General features: G+C 37.5%; 1 protein-coding gene across 1 annotated transcript in view; it reads left to right on the plus strand.

Annotated features, from left to right (window-relative positions):
* The window catches only part of KCNN2 (potassium calcium-activated channel subfamily N member 2), a gene marked incomplete at both ends in the record, with an annotated part of 67,612 nt that overhangs the window by 8,543 nt on the left and 44,287 nt on the right, over positions 1 to 14,782 (plus strand). The window contains one exon of the mRNA XM_079548471.1: positions 9,273 to 9,691. Within this exon, the coding sequence (XP_079404597.1) occupies positions 9,273 to 9,691 (419 nt within the window). The remainder of the gene's footprint in view (positions 1 to 9,272; positions 9,692 to 14,782) is intronic.

Genomic DNA, 14,782 nt, shown 5'->3' on the forward strand with positions numbered 1-14,782 from the left:
AATGGTTGGCCTGGCACTACTTACGACTGCCTGTTCACAGGCACTGTTGTTTTGAGTGTCTTTCCTGAGAATGTGTCTCATGCAGACAAGTTTGGCAGAAAGTAAACACCGTTGCTTTCCAGCTTGTCCTCAGATATAGGAGGGACTGTGGGGGGACTGGGGTTACATTCTGACTAATACAATTCAGTACAGTAAATCAAAACTACTGGCTCAGGAAAACAAGGTAGTTGATCAGTTCCGAACATATCAACGATCTTCCTCCTTGAAGGATGATCATGGGGTTTGGCCATGGGATCTGCACCCCACTCCACACTGTCACAAAGTCATTGTCACATATCCTTACTGGAGGATGACTAACTGCTCTAACCCCGTGAAGCTCCTTTTAAAACATCAAACACCTCTAAGAGGAGAGGCTACAATTGATATTATAATTAGCTTTCAGGTAAGATGAGCATATCATTCATTCTACAAACATTCTTTTATTAACTGACAAGGAACTCTAAAAGTTTGCAGCAAAACAGGAAATGTGGGGAAGTAAATTATGTTCGGTTAAATGAAAAATAGCACTTAACTTTTCATGGTGATTTTTTTTTAATATGAACTACACAGAACCGAAAATATGAATGGAAATACTTCCGTTCAGAAGTATCATGTGTGAAACATCTATGTGCCACAGTTTATTTTTATTGAAGTTGTGTAAATTGGCTTTGTCCAGTTATTTAAATGAAAGCTTCGTTAGATAATTTCTTCTTGTGGCTATCAGAAGATTGAAAGAGATAATCACAGGAGTGAATCTATAGCTAGAAAAAATAATTACTGTGTAAGGAATGTGGTAAAACATATGCGTTTTACACTTGAAATTGGTGTATTTTGCAGCCAAATATAAACACATCGGTATTTTATATAGTATAGTTTTAATGTAGATGCTGGGGATCATACATTTGTAACTTACTGATTCATACAGCTCTTGTCTCCTGGTGTCTGCAATTGCATTCATTCCACGGTGTGAAAAATATTCCTTAATGAAAATTGCTTTATTTTGATATTTTAAGTTAGATACTCCATGAAAGAATGAATAGGGGAGATGAATTCTGAATAGAGATGTGCACACCTAAGCTGCTTCATTATCTCATTCATTTTGCTGGAGAGTCACAGATCATTCATAATTAAATCCTTTTTGAAGAAGTACCAATCTTTTTTGTGACTGAAAGGAAATGCATCTGTGAATTGCATGTAAATGAAAACCAATGGATGAGCTTTAATGTCTTTACGTTTTAGAATAGCTACCCACTCTTAATCTTTTTAAGGGTTATTTTCTGTTGGCTTTTTTTTTCCCCTTTAAAGAAACAGATTTATGACAGAAAAGCTCATTCTGTCAAGGGGCCATCTTCTAAGCTTTTATGCTTGCTAATGTTGTAGAGCTATTGAGATGAAAAGGGATGAGCTGGGTTCTGTATTTCTGAGCAACAGATTTGGTTTCTGATCGAATACACATAACAAAGTTTTAGGCAAGAACAGGAGCCACAGGCATCATAATAGATAGTTTAAAGGCCATTCAGGCATAATTCCCAGTGTAATATGTCTTGCAAAACCACAGCCAGTGATAAGGATGCCTCTCTAGGAAAGTATCTAGCTTGATGCTGAGTCTGTGTATCCATGAGATGATACCAGAGGCAAAGAAAGAGCTTATGCTTTTAACGAGTGTATTTGAAATAAGAATTGAGAAACAAATGTGTGTGGGCTCCTGTAGCACCATTTTATTGTCTCCTTTCAGTGTTCATTGCTGGTCATCCAACTTTTTGTTGCTGTGGACTATCATATTGAACATAATAGTTGTGAAAACAAAGCTGCTTAAAACATCTTGAGTAACAACTTTTTAAGGTACTAAAGATGATAGTGTTGGTAGCACGCAGTGCAAACTTATTTCACTTATTTGATTGCAGGCTCTTTTGAAAAATAGTAACTTAGGGGACAGTGAATCTTTAGTTCCAATTAACCAGGCAGGTTTAATGAAGCTGTAACATTCAAATAATTAAAGGGCAGCAACAAGAATAATGTATGCCAAGAAGTGTTGGAATATGCTGGTTGTTCGTTTTTTTGTTGCTCTTGTTTTTCGTTTGAAATGGTTTTTATTTTTCTATTTTGTTTGTTTGGTGAAGCAACTTCAGTCATAATTAGTAGTGATCAAATGAAACAGCATTTTGCTTATGAACAAGTCTAGGTAAATACTTCTAAAGAAACTTGATTTTATGTTGTTTAATCTGATGTTGAAAGTTGCTTTCTTTAAGGTACTTTAACTTAATCTTTGAAGCAGCTTAAAGACTTTATCTGCTGCATGGTTTATCCAGAAACTCACATCAGGCCTTCAGAAGTAAAAGGTATGAAATAAACAGCGGCTCTTTCTGCTTTGTCCCAGTTTTACCTGCCAGGGTGAATGACAGAGGCAATTGTTGCAGGGATGCCTCTATACAGTCAAGATTTGTGCATGACTATGTTTATGTAGATGTTTAAATTCATGATAAATCAAACCCCACTCTCTCCTGCTGCCCTGTTCTTGATATTCAGTAGTTAGGTACAATGGTTAAATACTTCATACTTTTCTATATTTGGAGTTTCTTTAATTTTAATCTTAAATAGTATCTTAAAGTATCCACTTTAAATGTTTTTGAAGTGGCAAAGACTCTACAAAAACGACTTTATGATTCCCGTGGTGCAAATGTGTACTCACTCATGGTCAGTTAAATAAAAAAACCTCATCGGTTAAAAAGCAGACACACGAAATTTCCCAAATACCCAAAGAATTTATGTCAGATGCAGATGATAAGGAAGGGGAAAACAGATACTTGTATATACAATGTGTTGGAGCCAATTTTTCCTTAAAAATACATTCTAAGTTTAGAATTGCAGGTGCTCTCCTTCAGCAGAACAAATGAGTAAGCTCATTTTATCCAGCTTCAGATTCAATGTTTTGCTCTGTCATTTCCATGTCCCCTATTTGCATTCAAAAATAGTGCCAAATTATCCAGCAAATACATCCTTTTTTTAATGGGTTGCACTTTCCCTACTAGGAAGCTGGTCACGTTTGAAGATGGAGGCTTCTCTCGCATTGGAAGCAGTGGCAGGTGGCAGCCATTTTGTGTAGTGGCAGTTCTTCATGCAGTGATCTGTTCAACATGTTACTTTTAGTAATGAATGAAGAAAAACAAGTACTAAATGAAGAATTTAAAAATAATTACTTAATATAAAAATTGCACAAAAATATTGAAATGTAGGTAGTTCTCCCCTTCGATATTTGCTTCCTTATGTGGATAGAATCAGAATTTCTTTGTTACTTGGGAGGGAGCAAAATGTAACAGACCATCAAGTGTCTTCAGGGTTCTGAAATTCAGTTGGGTGAAATAGCTCTGTTACTTTGTCATCAGTTACGCTTTGTGTTTCATAGACAACGTCACAGAATTGCTGATTCAGTGCAAAACTTAATTTGGTCTTAACTTTGGAATGAGACCAATGTTTCCATCCCCATACTGCCAACATTACTCTGCTAATTGCAGCAGACCACCTAAAAGAGAAGTTTTTGGAGGTTTTTTTGTTTTGTTTTGTTTTGTTTTGAGTTGTTTTGGGTTTATTAGTATGATAATCCATTCATGGTGACCACTTGTTTATACTGGCAAAAGTGCAAGGAGAATGTAAGTGATTCATTCAGTATTTCTTTGCAACTTGCTCTTACAGATGTCATGAAGCTGGCATAGCTTATGTCCTGCTGTACTCTGGATACTGAGAGCAAGAACCAGTCTGGAGAAGCAGAGTGCCATATGGGGTGGTTACTGATGGAATCTGGGTTCAGAGCAGGCTGTATTGTGGTTAGCTTAGCTGGTGATATGTTTCCTGGGACCCTGTTAGATCCAGACAGCCTTGTTCCATCCCTAGATTGTTGGGAACAAAGCTAGGTTTTAAAACTATGTATATTTTTTAATTCTATCTTTGTTAAGTGGATTAAGCAGCTGTTCTAGATTGCTCTGGATCACCCAATCTGTTCTCTAGTAAACACGCCTGTTATGTAATAACATGTATTTCTTTTTTTTTTTCTTCCTTACTTTCTAAAACAAAGCAAGAAATGCTATAAATCAAGAAAACTGACTTTTTTAAGTTAGTTTCATATTTTGCAGAGGAAAGAAGCAGAAGTGTAGTCTCCACTCTTCTAAATTGTTCTTCCTGCACTTACGCTGTCTTCAGATCTTTATTATATGCTTGGAGAACATTTTTGACTGTCAGACTTCTGGGAATCCTAGGTACCACATGGAAGTCTAATTCCTTATTTGAAGACCATTGCAGGACACTGCTTAAGCACTTACCTTGCATTTGATCCCTAAAATAATAATTATAATAAATTGGACAGCTATCAACAGACATAACATCTTTGATCTCAACTGGAGTTGGCCATGTTTGTGAAGCACGGGACTCAATTGTATAGGAGGACTTTGTTCTTTCTTTTATTGTGTTCTTTTTTATATCACTAGCATGATTCACCATTCAAACAGGAGTAGATTCTGAAAATTAATGCATGGTTATTGCATGCATTATTATTATTATTGGGATGCACTATTATTATTAGAATTGACTGAAAGCAGCTGAGAGCACTTGTGCATTTGTATGTGCTGTTCTTTCCCTTTTCATTCACTTACCTTTCTCACTTTCTGAATAGGAAATTTACTCAAACAAGCAGGCATTCACAAATACCTTCCACAAAAAAAACTGAAATTTGCATTTACAAGATTGCATAGTTGCAAATGTATAAAATGTACACGAAAACCTGCATCTGTGATGTTTTTTTTTTTCCTCCATATGTCCCAATTTAATTGTTACTCACAGCCTTTTTTACAGGCCAGTGTTTGTGAGTACTTGATAGCCATCATGGTTTGAATGTAGAGACACAGAATTTTTTGGAAATTTACCTAAAAACATGGTTTTGAAATATTAATATCTTTATGAAATATAAATTTTTATATGATCTGTTGGTCATCTGTAGATTCTGCTGTTTTCTACCTTCCAAGTTTTCACCTTCTAAAGATCATTATATGATATCTGAAGATACTACCACTTTCAGGTACTATTTATCTTAGAAGCAATTGGTACATCTGAGGTCGAGGAAAGTTGATAGGCAGCTCCTGTGCCTGCAAAGCATAATCCATTCTATTGAGCAATACTGAGAAATTTCTTTTTTTGTAGCATGTCAGGATTTATTCTACTGAAAAGTGAATATATTCTCAAGTATTTTAAAATGACACTTCAAAGTTGTTGGGTTGTTTTTTGGTTGTTTTTTTTTCCCATATCAATGCTTACATAATACTTCTCTTCCATAAAGATTGTACGGTCAACTTCTAATGTAGACATTCTTTTATTCTCATTTTTAAATTGAATCTGTACTTAAGATACCATTTTTCATGAAGTGCTTTCTCCATTATGTATCATTAAGTACAATTATTCTAGAAATCTGTGGAGAAGTTGGGTAAAAAGGGCAGATGAAAACCATTGTATTTTTCAACTGATTTTGTAACTCTAAAAGAAATTTTAAAACACTGCCCACTTAAGGTATATTTTAGAATACTTGGCCTTGCTATTCACTTAGTCTTTTCATCAGAACGCTGTACAATATTTGAGAGATTTGGCTATATTTTTATATATATATAAATATTCTTTTTTTACGTAGGTCATTGTGAAGATAATGCCTCCTGTTTATTTCCATGGAAACTACAGCAGATACAAACAGCACGATTACATTATTTAATACAGAGAATTCCCAGCTACAAAACACTCTCTCAACATAGCTACCACCATTAGCTATGTATTTTTGCCAGCAATGAGCAACAGCCTTCATGATGCTCTTGTAAAAATCTGCATGAGCGGAGGTGACCCAAAGCCATCGTCAGCTGAAACGGAGCACCCATCGCCTCCCTGTGCTCACATCCAGTGTCTGGTCTCCATAAGTGTTCAGCAAGCATCAATATGTCAATGGACACATTTATTTTTTTCTGCATAGAGGAATTCAATTAGGCACCTTTTCTTCATACACGCTTCCATGTCAGATGCCATTTTATCAGACTGCCCATCTGCTGCCATGTATCGCATGGCAACTTTATGTCATGGGATACTGGTGGGAAGGTTCAACCTCTACTGCCATGCCACCAACATGGGCCTTTGACTCTGGCCTGATGTAGTAGAATAGGAGGCATTACTTTCAAAGCAGCCCTCATGTGGTTAATCATCTGTATTACAAGGTCACCTCTCAATAGCCATACTTTGATATGACTGGCATTGAGAGACTGATCACAGGAACCAAATGGGCTAGAGCTATAGTGTAATTTGAATAACAAGTAATACTTCCACTAAGTTAATAAATAAATTAATAGATTGGTCTTCCTACCAGTATCAATTTTACACTTATTTCTAGTACACAAAATGATCTCATGTGAAAGAAGGTGCATGTGCTCATGTTAGCAAACGCTAAACCGAGTGTGTTTCTGTAGCTTAATTGAACACTTTGTGTTTCTTTGCTATTAATACTGTTGCAGTGGAGGTAAGATCTATGCATTAGTGCAATGGGCAGAGCTTGGCCAGCAGCCAAGTGCCAGCTTACCCCCTCAACAGGAAAAGGAAAGAAATTAAGAGGAAAACTTTATGGGCTGAGATAATCGGGAAATCGCTAATCACCAATGGAAAAACAGACTGATTTGGGAAAATTTGGTTTTCTGTCAATTAAAAGTAGAGTAGGCTGTTAAGTAACAAAAACAAAAACAAAATCCTCTCTTCCTGCTGATTCTTTCCAGGCTCACCTTCTCTCCTTCTGCCCCACCTCCTCACCAAGCTGTGCAGAGAGGTGGGGATGTGGGTTGTGATCTGATTATTAAATTCCTCTACCTGTCCTTCCTCCTCACACTGCTCCAGCATGGGTCTTCTGTGGGCCATGTCAGGAGAATCTGCTCCAGCCTGGGCTTTTCACAGGCAACAGAGCCTTCAGGAAATGGGCAGCTGCTCTGATGTGGTTCCTTCATGGGCTACAGTGAATACAATTCTCTCCATAGTCCTCCATGTGTCTTCTCCATGGGCTGCAGTTCTCCACGTGTCTTCTCCATGTTGCAGTGCGTGGAGGACCTCATGCCCCTCTGTTTTCACTTTACTGTTCACCAGGCTGTTTCACACACTTCTTTCCTTACTCCTCACTGACTGTTCAGTGTTTTGGCTTTTCTTAAACATATTTAGATGGAACAGGCACCACCTTCACTAACAGGCTTAGCTGTGTCTCATGGTAATCAGGGAGACCATCCTTGCAGCTTCCCCAGCTATCAAAACCTTGTCACACATATCCAATGAAGTAAGACAGAAGGAAAGAGCATAAAGGAATCTAAGATATGACCACAAATACAACAATCTATTTTGTGTTGTTTCTTTCTACAGTTAACTTCTTTGTTTCTTTCAATGTCAGTACAACTACAATAAATTTATAATTATCATTTTCAAAAACAAATTACTGGAACAGTTTTCTGGAAGACAAATGAATTTACTTGGAGATTGCAGAGTGTGTTTCTGGTTTTAAACAACTTATACAGAGAGATCAAGCTCCCTTTTCTAAACTCTTGGGATTTCATAGGATCACAGAACATCCTGAGTTGGAAGGGACCCACAAAGGTGTCCACACTCCAAGTGCTACACAGGAACACCACCCACAGTTCAAATCCTGTATCTGAGAGCGTTGTCCAAATGCTCCTCATACTCCAGCAGCTTGGGACTAGGACCCTTGCTCTGGGGGGGGTCTCTTCCAGCCAACGTCTGGTGAAGAGCCTTTTCCTAACACTCAATGCAATTCTGTGCCATTCCCTCTGTCCCATTGCTGTCACAGAGATCAGCACTGCCCCTTCACTCCCTGCAAGGAGCTGCAGGCCACCATTTAGCCTCCCCTCAGTCTGCTCATCTCCGAGCTGAATGAATCAAGGGACCTCAGGCACTCCTCATACATCCTGCCCTCCAAATCCTTAGTCATCTTCATAGCTATCCTTTGATCCTCTCTAGTAGTTTTAGGTCCTTACATTGTGGCACCTGAAGCTGCACACACTGCTCGAGGTGACGCCATACCAGTGCAGAGCAGAGCAGGAAATTGGTAGATGGAAAAGATGGGAAGGGGTAAATAACAGTGCAGATGAGGAATTGTATTTTTAGCTGTGTGTAGCATGCTGGAAATAGTTTTCTATTACTGAGGAGAGCTTTATTTGTGTATTTATTTTTTTTTTCATTCTTTAAATTGCTTCTGATTTTTTTTGAGTAATCCAATTTTAAGTTATTATTGTTTTTTTAATTTTTCCTCGTGCATATAATGAACAGCTCTGTCTAGACTACAGCTAAAGTGAGTCTTCTCCTGTGATCATGTAGTATCTTCTTAGTCACAACGTTCCCTTTTTGGCACATAGCCTGTTTGCAAATTCTTACATACCCCTTACTCACTACTAATTAAAAATATTATTGAAGTATTAATTTCACAGTTCCTTAGGAATTTACTAAACAGTGTGAAATGTGTCAGTGCTTTTGTTCCTGGTTGGCGAACTGAGGGCCCGATTATACAAGAACCAACAAGTGCATTTGATTTTCATCTGCTAATAGATGTCACCTGCCTGCCTGGTCTGCTCTGATGTTTGCAGGCTTTTCAGGTTTTCCTTATGAGATATCTTTTTGAGTTGTTCAGCTTCTGAGAATGTTTCACATTCTTTATCAATCTGTGTTGGTACTTGAAGACTGAAGTAAGCTTGTACAGCCTTCAGAAGCTATAATATCATGATGGCTGAAGCATAGGTATGTTCTAGAGAGAGCTTAACCTTAGAATGTTCAGTTTGATATTTACCTCTCCACTCTGAAAAAATCTTCTTCATTTTTTCTCCAGTTTATGAACTTTGAGCTAGCAATTGATTTTGAGGTTTAGTTGATCCAGAGTTTTGTTTTATGAGAAATGAAAAACAATGAGGAATTTTTAGGAAATTATGCATCAAAATACAGTTTTTTAATGTATAAAAATATACATTTTTAAAAATGGTGAAAAAATATTTTTGGTGTAACCAAAGTTATGTTTCACTTCGTAGCAATGTAGTAATATGATTTGTTGAAATGGCGTATTTATTTTCTTTTTAGCAGTCATTGGTAGCTCTGAAAGCTGTGGTATTTTAAAATGGAATTATAAAAATGGTTTGTTAATGACACACTAAAGTTAACTTTATATTTTATTATTTCAGTTGTTCATGGTGGACAATGGAGCAGATGACTGGAGAATAGCCATGACTTATGAGCGTATTTTCTTTATCTGCTTGGAAATACTGGTGTGTGCTATACATCCCATACCTGGGAACTATACGTTCACATGGACAGCCCGACTTGCCTTTTCTTACGCTCCATCCACAGCAACAGCTGATGTGGATATTATTTTATCTATACCAATGTTCTTAAGACTGTATCTTATCGCCAGAGTTATGCTCTTGCATAGCAAACTTTTCACTGATGCCTCATCTAGGAGCATTGGAGCATTAAATAAGATAAACTTCAATACTCGTTTTGTTATGAAGACTCTAATGACAATATGTCCAGGAACTGTACTGTTGGTCTTTAGTATCTCATTGTGGATAATTGCTGCGTGGACCGTCCGAGCTTGTGAAAGGTAAGATTATTCTGGTTTTTTAGTTTCGTTGTTTTTTTTTTTCTTCTCAGTTTGCTTTCTTAGTTTTTATTTTGGGGGATCTAAACACGAAATGGGATGGAACTTCTGGGTACTGAGTATTTGAAGTGCTGTCAGTGTAGCACTCTGTCACTGATTGCCAGGAGCACCTTGCCTTTAATCTGAAGGAACTGCAAAGAGAACTTTGTGCTGCACTGGTTACAGCAGAATTGCAATTTGATTTAAGTGTTTTGGTCTAACTTCAGATATGTTGGCTAAAACACAGGGGACAGATGCCATGCAATATATTTAACTGTGCTTGTTGGTATTCTGCATTGATATTTGCTTTTGTTTATTTGTATAAGAGTAGGAATTTATTGAGAGTAAAATAGCAGTGTAAAATTCCAATGAATGTATTTGTCTGTGTGTGTGTGTGTTCTTGCTGTTGTGTTTTTTTTTTCATTCCTGAGTTTATTGTCCTGTTTAAAGAAAACAGAAAGGAAATGTGTCTTTCTGGACGCTGGCAAAATCAAGAAAGGGGAAGAGCGATAAGTTGCAATAATATAACATTTAAGGAAATGCTGATGCCTTCTCTTAAAAATCAGAAGAATTGCATTTGAGAGTTAGATTGTTTGTTTCATGTGATTTTTTTTCTAACCTCCCCTTCTCACAGTCCTCAGTGTAGGTGCAGAATCAGTTCTGCCACCTTGAAAATGAGGTTTTTGGGCATACCTTTAACAAAAAAGGTAACAAACTTTTGACTGGATAGAATTATCTAGGAACATGAGAGCTAATTTTAAGGGGAAATGATGATTCTGAAAGACGTAACAACTTGAGCAGATCCTGTGATAAATTTCTGCTAATGTAGACAGGAAGATTTTCTTCAGCATATTTAAGGCATTACTATTGCTGTTTGTTGACCATTTTGTTTTTCCTCTTTCTTACCATGTCTGCCAATTTTGGAAACAAGGTAGGGGAGTTATTTGTGTTACTGTAGCTAACTGATTTAAATCAGCAGCTAAATTGCATGCCAGCTGCGAGGTTACTTGTGGATGTTATTCCTTGCCGTTTTACTTGATTAAGAAAAAAGCCAGATTAATGGTAACATACTTCCAGAATATTCCCTGCAGTGGAGGCTGGTAGAGCACTCTAGGTATTGAAACTAGCTATGGCAGTTATATTTTAATAAACACGTTCTCATCTCCAATGCGACTGACTTTTGCAGAACTTCTCCCCTTTTCTCTTGCATTCTCTGTTCCTGTTTTTGCTCCACAGAAACACAGCACAGGAATTCATGAACGTCTACTCAAGAATTGCCCAAATTGTCACTTGCGAAGTGGCTCAGAGTAACTTCAGCATCCACTGCTGTCACTGTTTTGCATATTACTGGGTTTTATTATTATGAAGTAGCAATGAAGTGTCATTATGTTAATTTTAAAAAGATGCACGTTCAAACGTATAGAACTTGTGCATGTCACGGTGAAAATTGTTGAGCAAGAACTGCATCTTTCTGCATCTCTGTGATACTGAATCAGGGACACTGAACTCCAGGGTTGCAAACAGAACTGACTTTTTTTCTCAAGTTGATAGCAAACTGGTTGTGAATTTTCCACATTTTAAATTGAAGTTGGTGCACCTAGAGTTACTGTTATTGTTGGGATAGTAAGCTGCATAATCAGTCACTTCTTAAAAGTAAAGCAAAACACAATTAAAACAAGTTAAATGTGGAAGTGACTGTCAGATTGATGTATCTCAAGCGTAACTAACTAGTATCAGTGGAGTCCTGTCAAAGGTCCTGCTCCTTCAAACATGACAGACTTGTTATTTTTACATTTCAGAAACACTAGTAGAGATATGTTTTGGCTTTGGGAATTAGTTACTTGTGTCATTCATAATTGTTTCACAGTCAATTCTGTGTGATCTGCCTTCTAGTTTTCTTCGAGGTATTAGGTAAGTACTTTTGCCCAATGAATGATAATGGCTCTAGCTTCCAGTTACTAATTGGTCTACTGAATTCTAGTAAATTCATAGCCCATATAGTAGTACATCTAAAAAACTCCACAACTTCCATATGAGAAACTCCAGACCTCACACGTGGGAATGCTCTCAGCACTCTGCTGCCTAAAGTGAAATGTCCTGTTTGGCATAGCTGTAGACAGATATAAATGCCATTTGTCATGGGAAAGGGCAAATATGGCCACTAAATCTATTTGTGCAGGGGCTGTGGTTCCAGGGGATATCCCCTGAGAGCTTAATGGCTTTGATTTGCTCCATGGTTAAAGTTTAGTTTACACTAATAAGATACGTTTATTTCATCTGTTCTTTTTTTTTTTTTCTTTCTCAGTTTTAAGCAGAGGAAATCTTTATTTGTTAGAGTAGACTATTTTATGTACAGAAAATGATTCAGAAAATAAATGTTACAATTGCAGTATTATAAAAATACAAATAATATACATTATTTATTATTATATTACTACTGTAGTATAATGTAAATTGTAATAATATATGTAATAATATAAATAGATGTTACCACTGAAGTATTTCCTATTGAGCTTGACAGAATACGTAGAGCTGTAATGTATTTTGTTACGCTTAGCAAAAAATAGGAAACAGTGAACAGTTTGGTGCTTTTTTACTTTTTTCGTGAAGGGGAGATTTACATGAACAAAATCAAGTGGTGGTGAACAGTTCTTTTATGGAAAGCTTTGCACAAATTGTTTTTGTATTTCTGTACTGTTTCCTGGCCGTCCAAATCAGAGTGATACCATAGAGCTAGGACTTATTATAATAATCAGATCAAAGCTGTAACATGACAGAATGGAATTTTAAAATTCTTACACTACTTGCAGTGTCTTTGATGAGGGGGCAGGTGGCTGCAATTAATGTCCTTACTGTGAAGTTGTGGTTTCTCAGCAGGTACACCTGCTACTGAATGACAGCAAGATTTTTAGACTGTTGTTCTATTCAAAGTCAGATTTATGCCCTTGCAGGCTGTCCTGTGAATAGGAAGAGAGGTGGAAGCGCTGCATTTCTTGGTGAGGAAGATAACACAAAGGTGCATCTTTATCTGTTTTTGCAGGGAGAGACAGTTTATATGTGTTGAGGCAGATGAGCTCACCTTCCTGTGTTGTTTTAAGTAAAGACCTCACTACTTTCATGATCATCTGACAGATCACTTGATGCACGCTGAACTAAGACAGAGCATGTGTCTATCTCAGTGCCTTAATGGCTGTATTGTTAGCTCGCAGAATGCTAATTATAGCAAGTGACACTTTGGGTTGATGAGCAAGGTATTTTCCAGGATTGCAGTTTAAGGTCATCCACAAGGGCAAGAATGTGGCTGCGATAATTATGGTGGACAGCCCTCACGCACAGAGTGCAGCTGGGTTGCCAGGGCTCCAGAGTAACATGCCTGCAGAGTTTGAGGGGAAAAGGTGGTGAAAACACCGGTGTCACTGTGTACTTCAAGTCAGGCACTCTTGCTTTTTTATTACTTCTGTTTCTATGTCTCATTTGCAGGGAAGATTACATTACATGTGTAAATATCTGCTTGTTTATTGCCAGCATTGATGTATTGCTGCCTATCGTATGTGAACTTCATAATGGAAAACTAATTTCTTATTAGTGCTTACTCAGTATAGGTTGGTGTTTATAATATCTGTGAGACTCGTGATCAAGAATGCTTATGATACATCGCTACTGTAGATAAATCATGAACTGTGTAAGCAGATTGCTTTTTGCAGTCCCTTATACTTGTTACTGACATACCTCTATGCATGGTAGTTAATTGTAGCAGTTAAAATAGAGGTTTTCTGTTTCTCAGGAATTTGTGCTACTGTGCATAGCATTCATCCTTAAAAGGTCTGACAGATACGCTTTACACTTTTAGAATAGTTACCTCTTACATGAGATTTGTGTTTTCCTAGGTTACGTAGAGTGTAGTTGCTGTTTTTCTTTGCAAAAAAAAAACCAACCAAACAAAAAAAAACCACTAAAGCTTGCCTTCTGAATGCATACATGGCTGTGACATACCCTGTGTATCAGGATGACATGTGCCATGTTTACCCACATTACACTGTTGTATGTCCATAATGGCTCATATCACATGCCCAGAGTTGGTATGGATTTACAGCAGCAGAACTGAAAACAGAACTGGATTTTCTGCCTCCCCAGAGACTGCCTTTATGGCACCATTTTTAGTTCTGCTTATACTTCTCTCTAACACCTGGTAGTGAAGTCGCTTTGGACTAAGTTGTTTAGTCAGCATATTTTTCCCCTATCAGCCTCTGCTATGTTTTTTCTCCCCTTGATTTAACAAAACCAAACCAAAACAAAGAAATCCATCAGCATGTGAAGGCAATATCACATAACCATAGGGGTTGGAAGAAACCTCTGGAGATCATCAAGTACAACCCACTGCTAAAGAACGTTCCTTATAGTAGGCTGCATTGGAAGACATCCATATGGGTTTTGAATATCTCTGTAGAAGGAGACTCCGCAGTCTCTCTGGGCAGCCAGAGTGCTGTCACCCTCCGTAAGGAATTTCTTCTTCATGGTTGTGTGGAACTCCTTCTGTTTCAACTCCTACCCTTTGCCTTTGGTGCTGTTGCTGCCACTGAAATGAGCCTGTCCCCTTCCACGTGACTTTGGCACTTTAAATGTTCATAAGCAGTGCTTAGATCTCCTCTTAGTCTTCCCTTCTTTAAGCTGAACAGTCCCAGGTTACTTTTCCTTTCCTCGTACTAGATATGCTCCAGACCCTGACCATCTCTGTAGCTCTCTGTTGGATTATCTCTAGAAGATCCCTGGCATCCTTGAACTGAGGAACCCAGAACAGGACACAGTATTCACAGCACTGTGAATTCTTAGGTTTAAAGCTAAATATTTTAAAAAAAAAAAACAAAAACAAAAAGAAAAGATATGTAACAGAAAAGACAAAGATATTTCATTTTCATTTTTTTGTAGCTGGTGAGTGTAATTACTGACAGCAGATAAGATGTTTGTGCATTGGTGATACCATGCTGTTCTTTACCTTCTCCTGTCTTGCTGAAACTAACATATGTTACTTGCAGTCAGAGTTCTTCAGTCACGATA

This window comes from Tetrao urogallus (assembly GCF_951394365.1).
Source record: "Tetrao urogallus genome assembly, chromosome: Z".
In the NCBI taxonomy this organism is placed as follows: Eukaryota; Metazoa; Chordata; class Aves; order Galliformes; family Phasianidae; genus Tetrao; species Tetrao urogallus.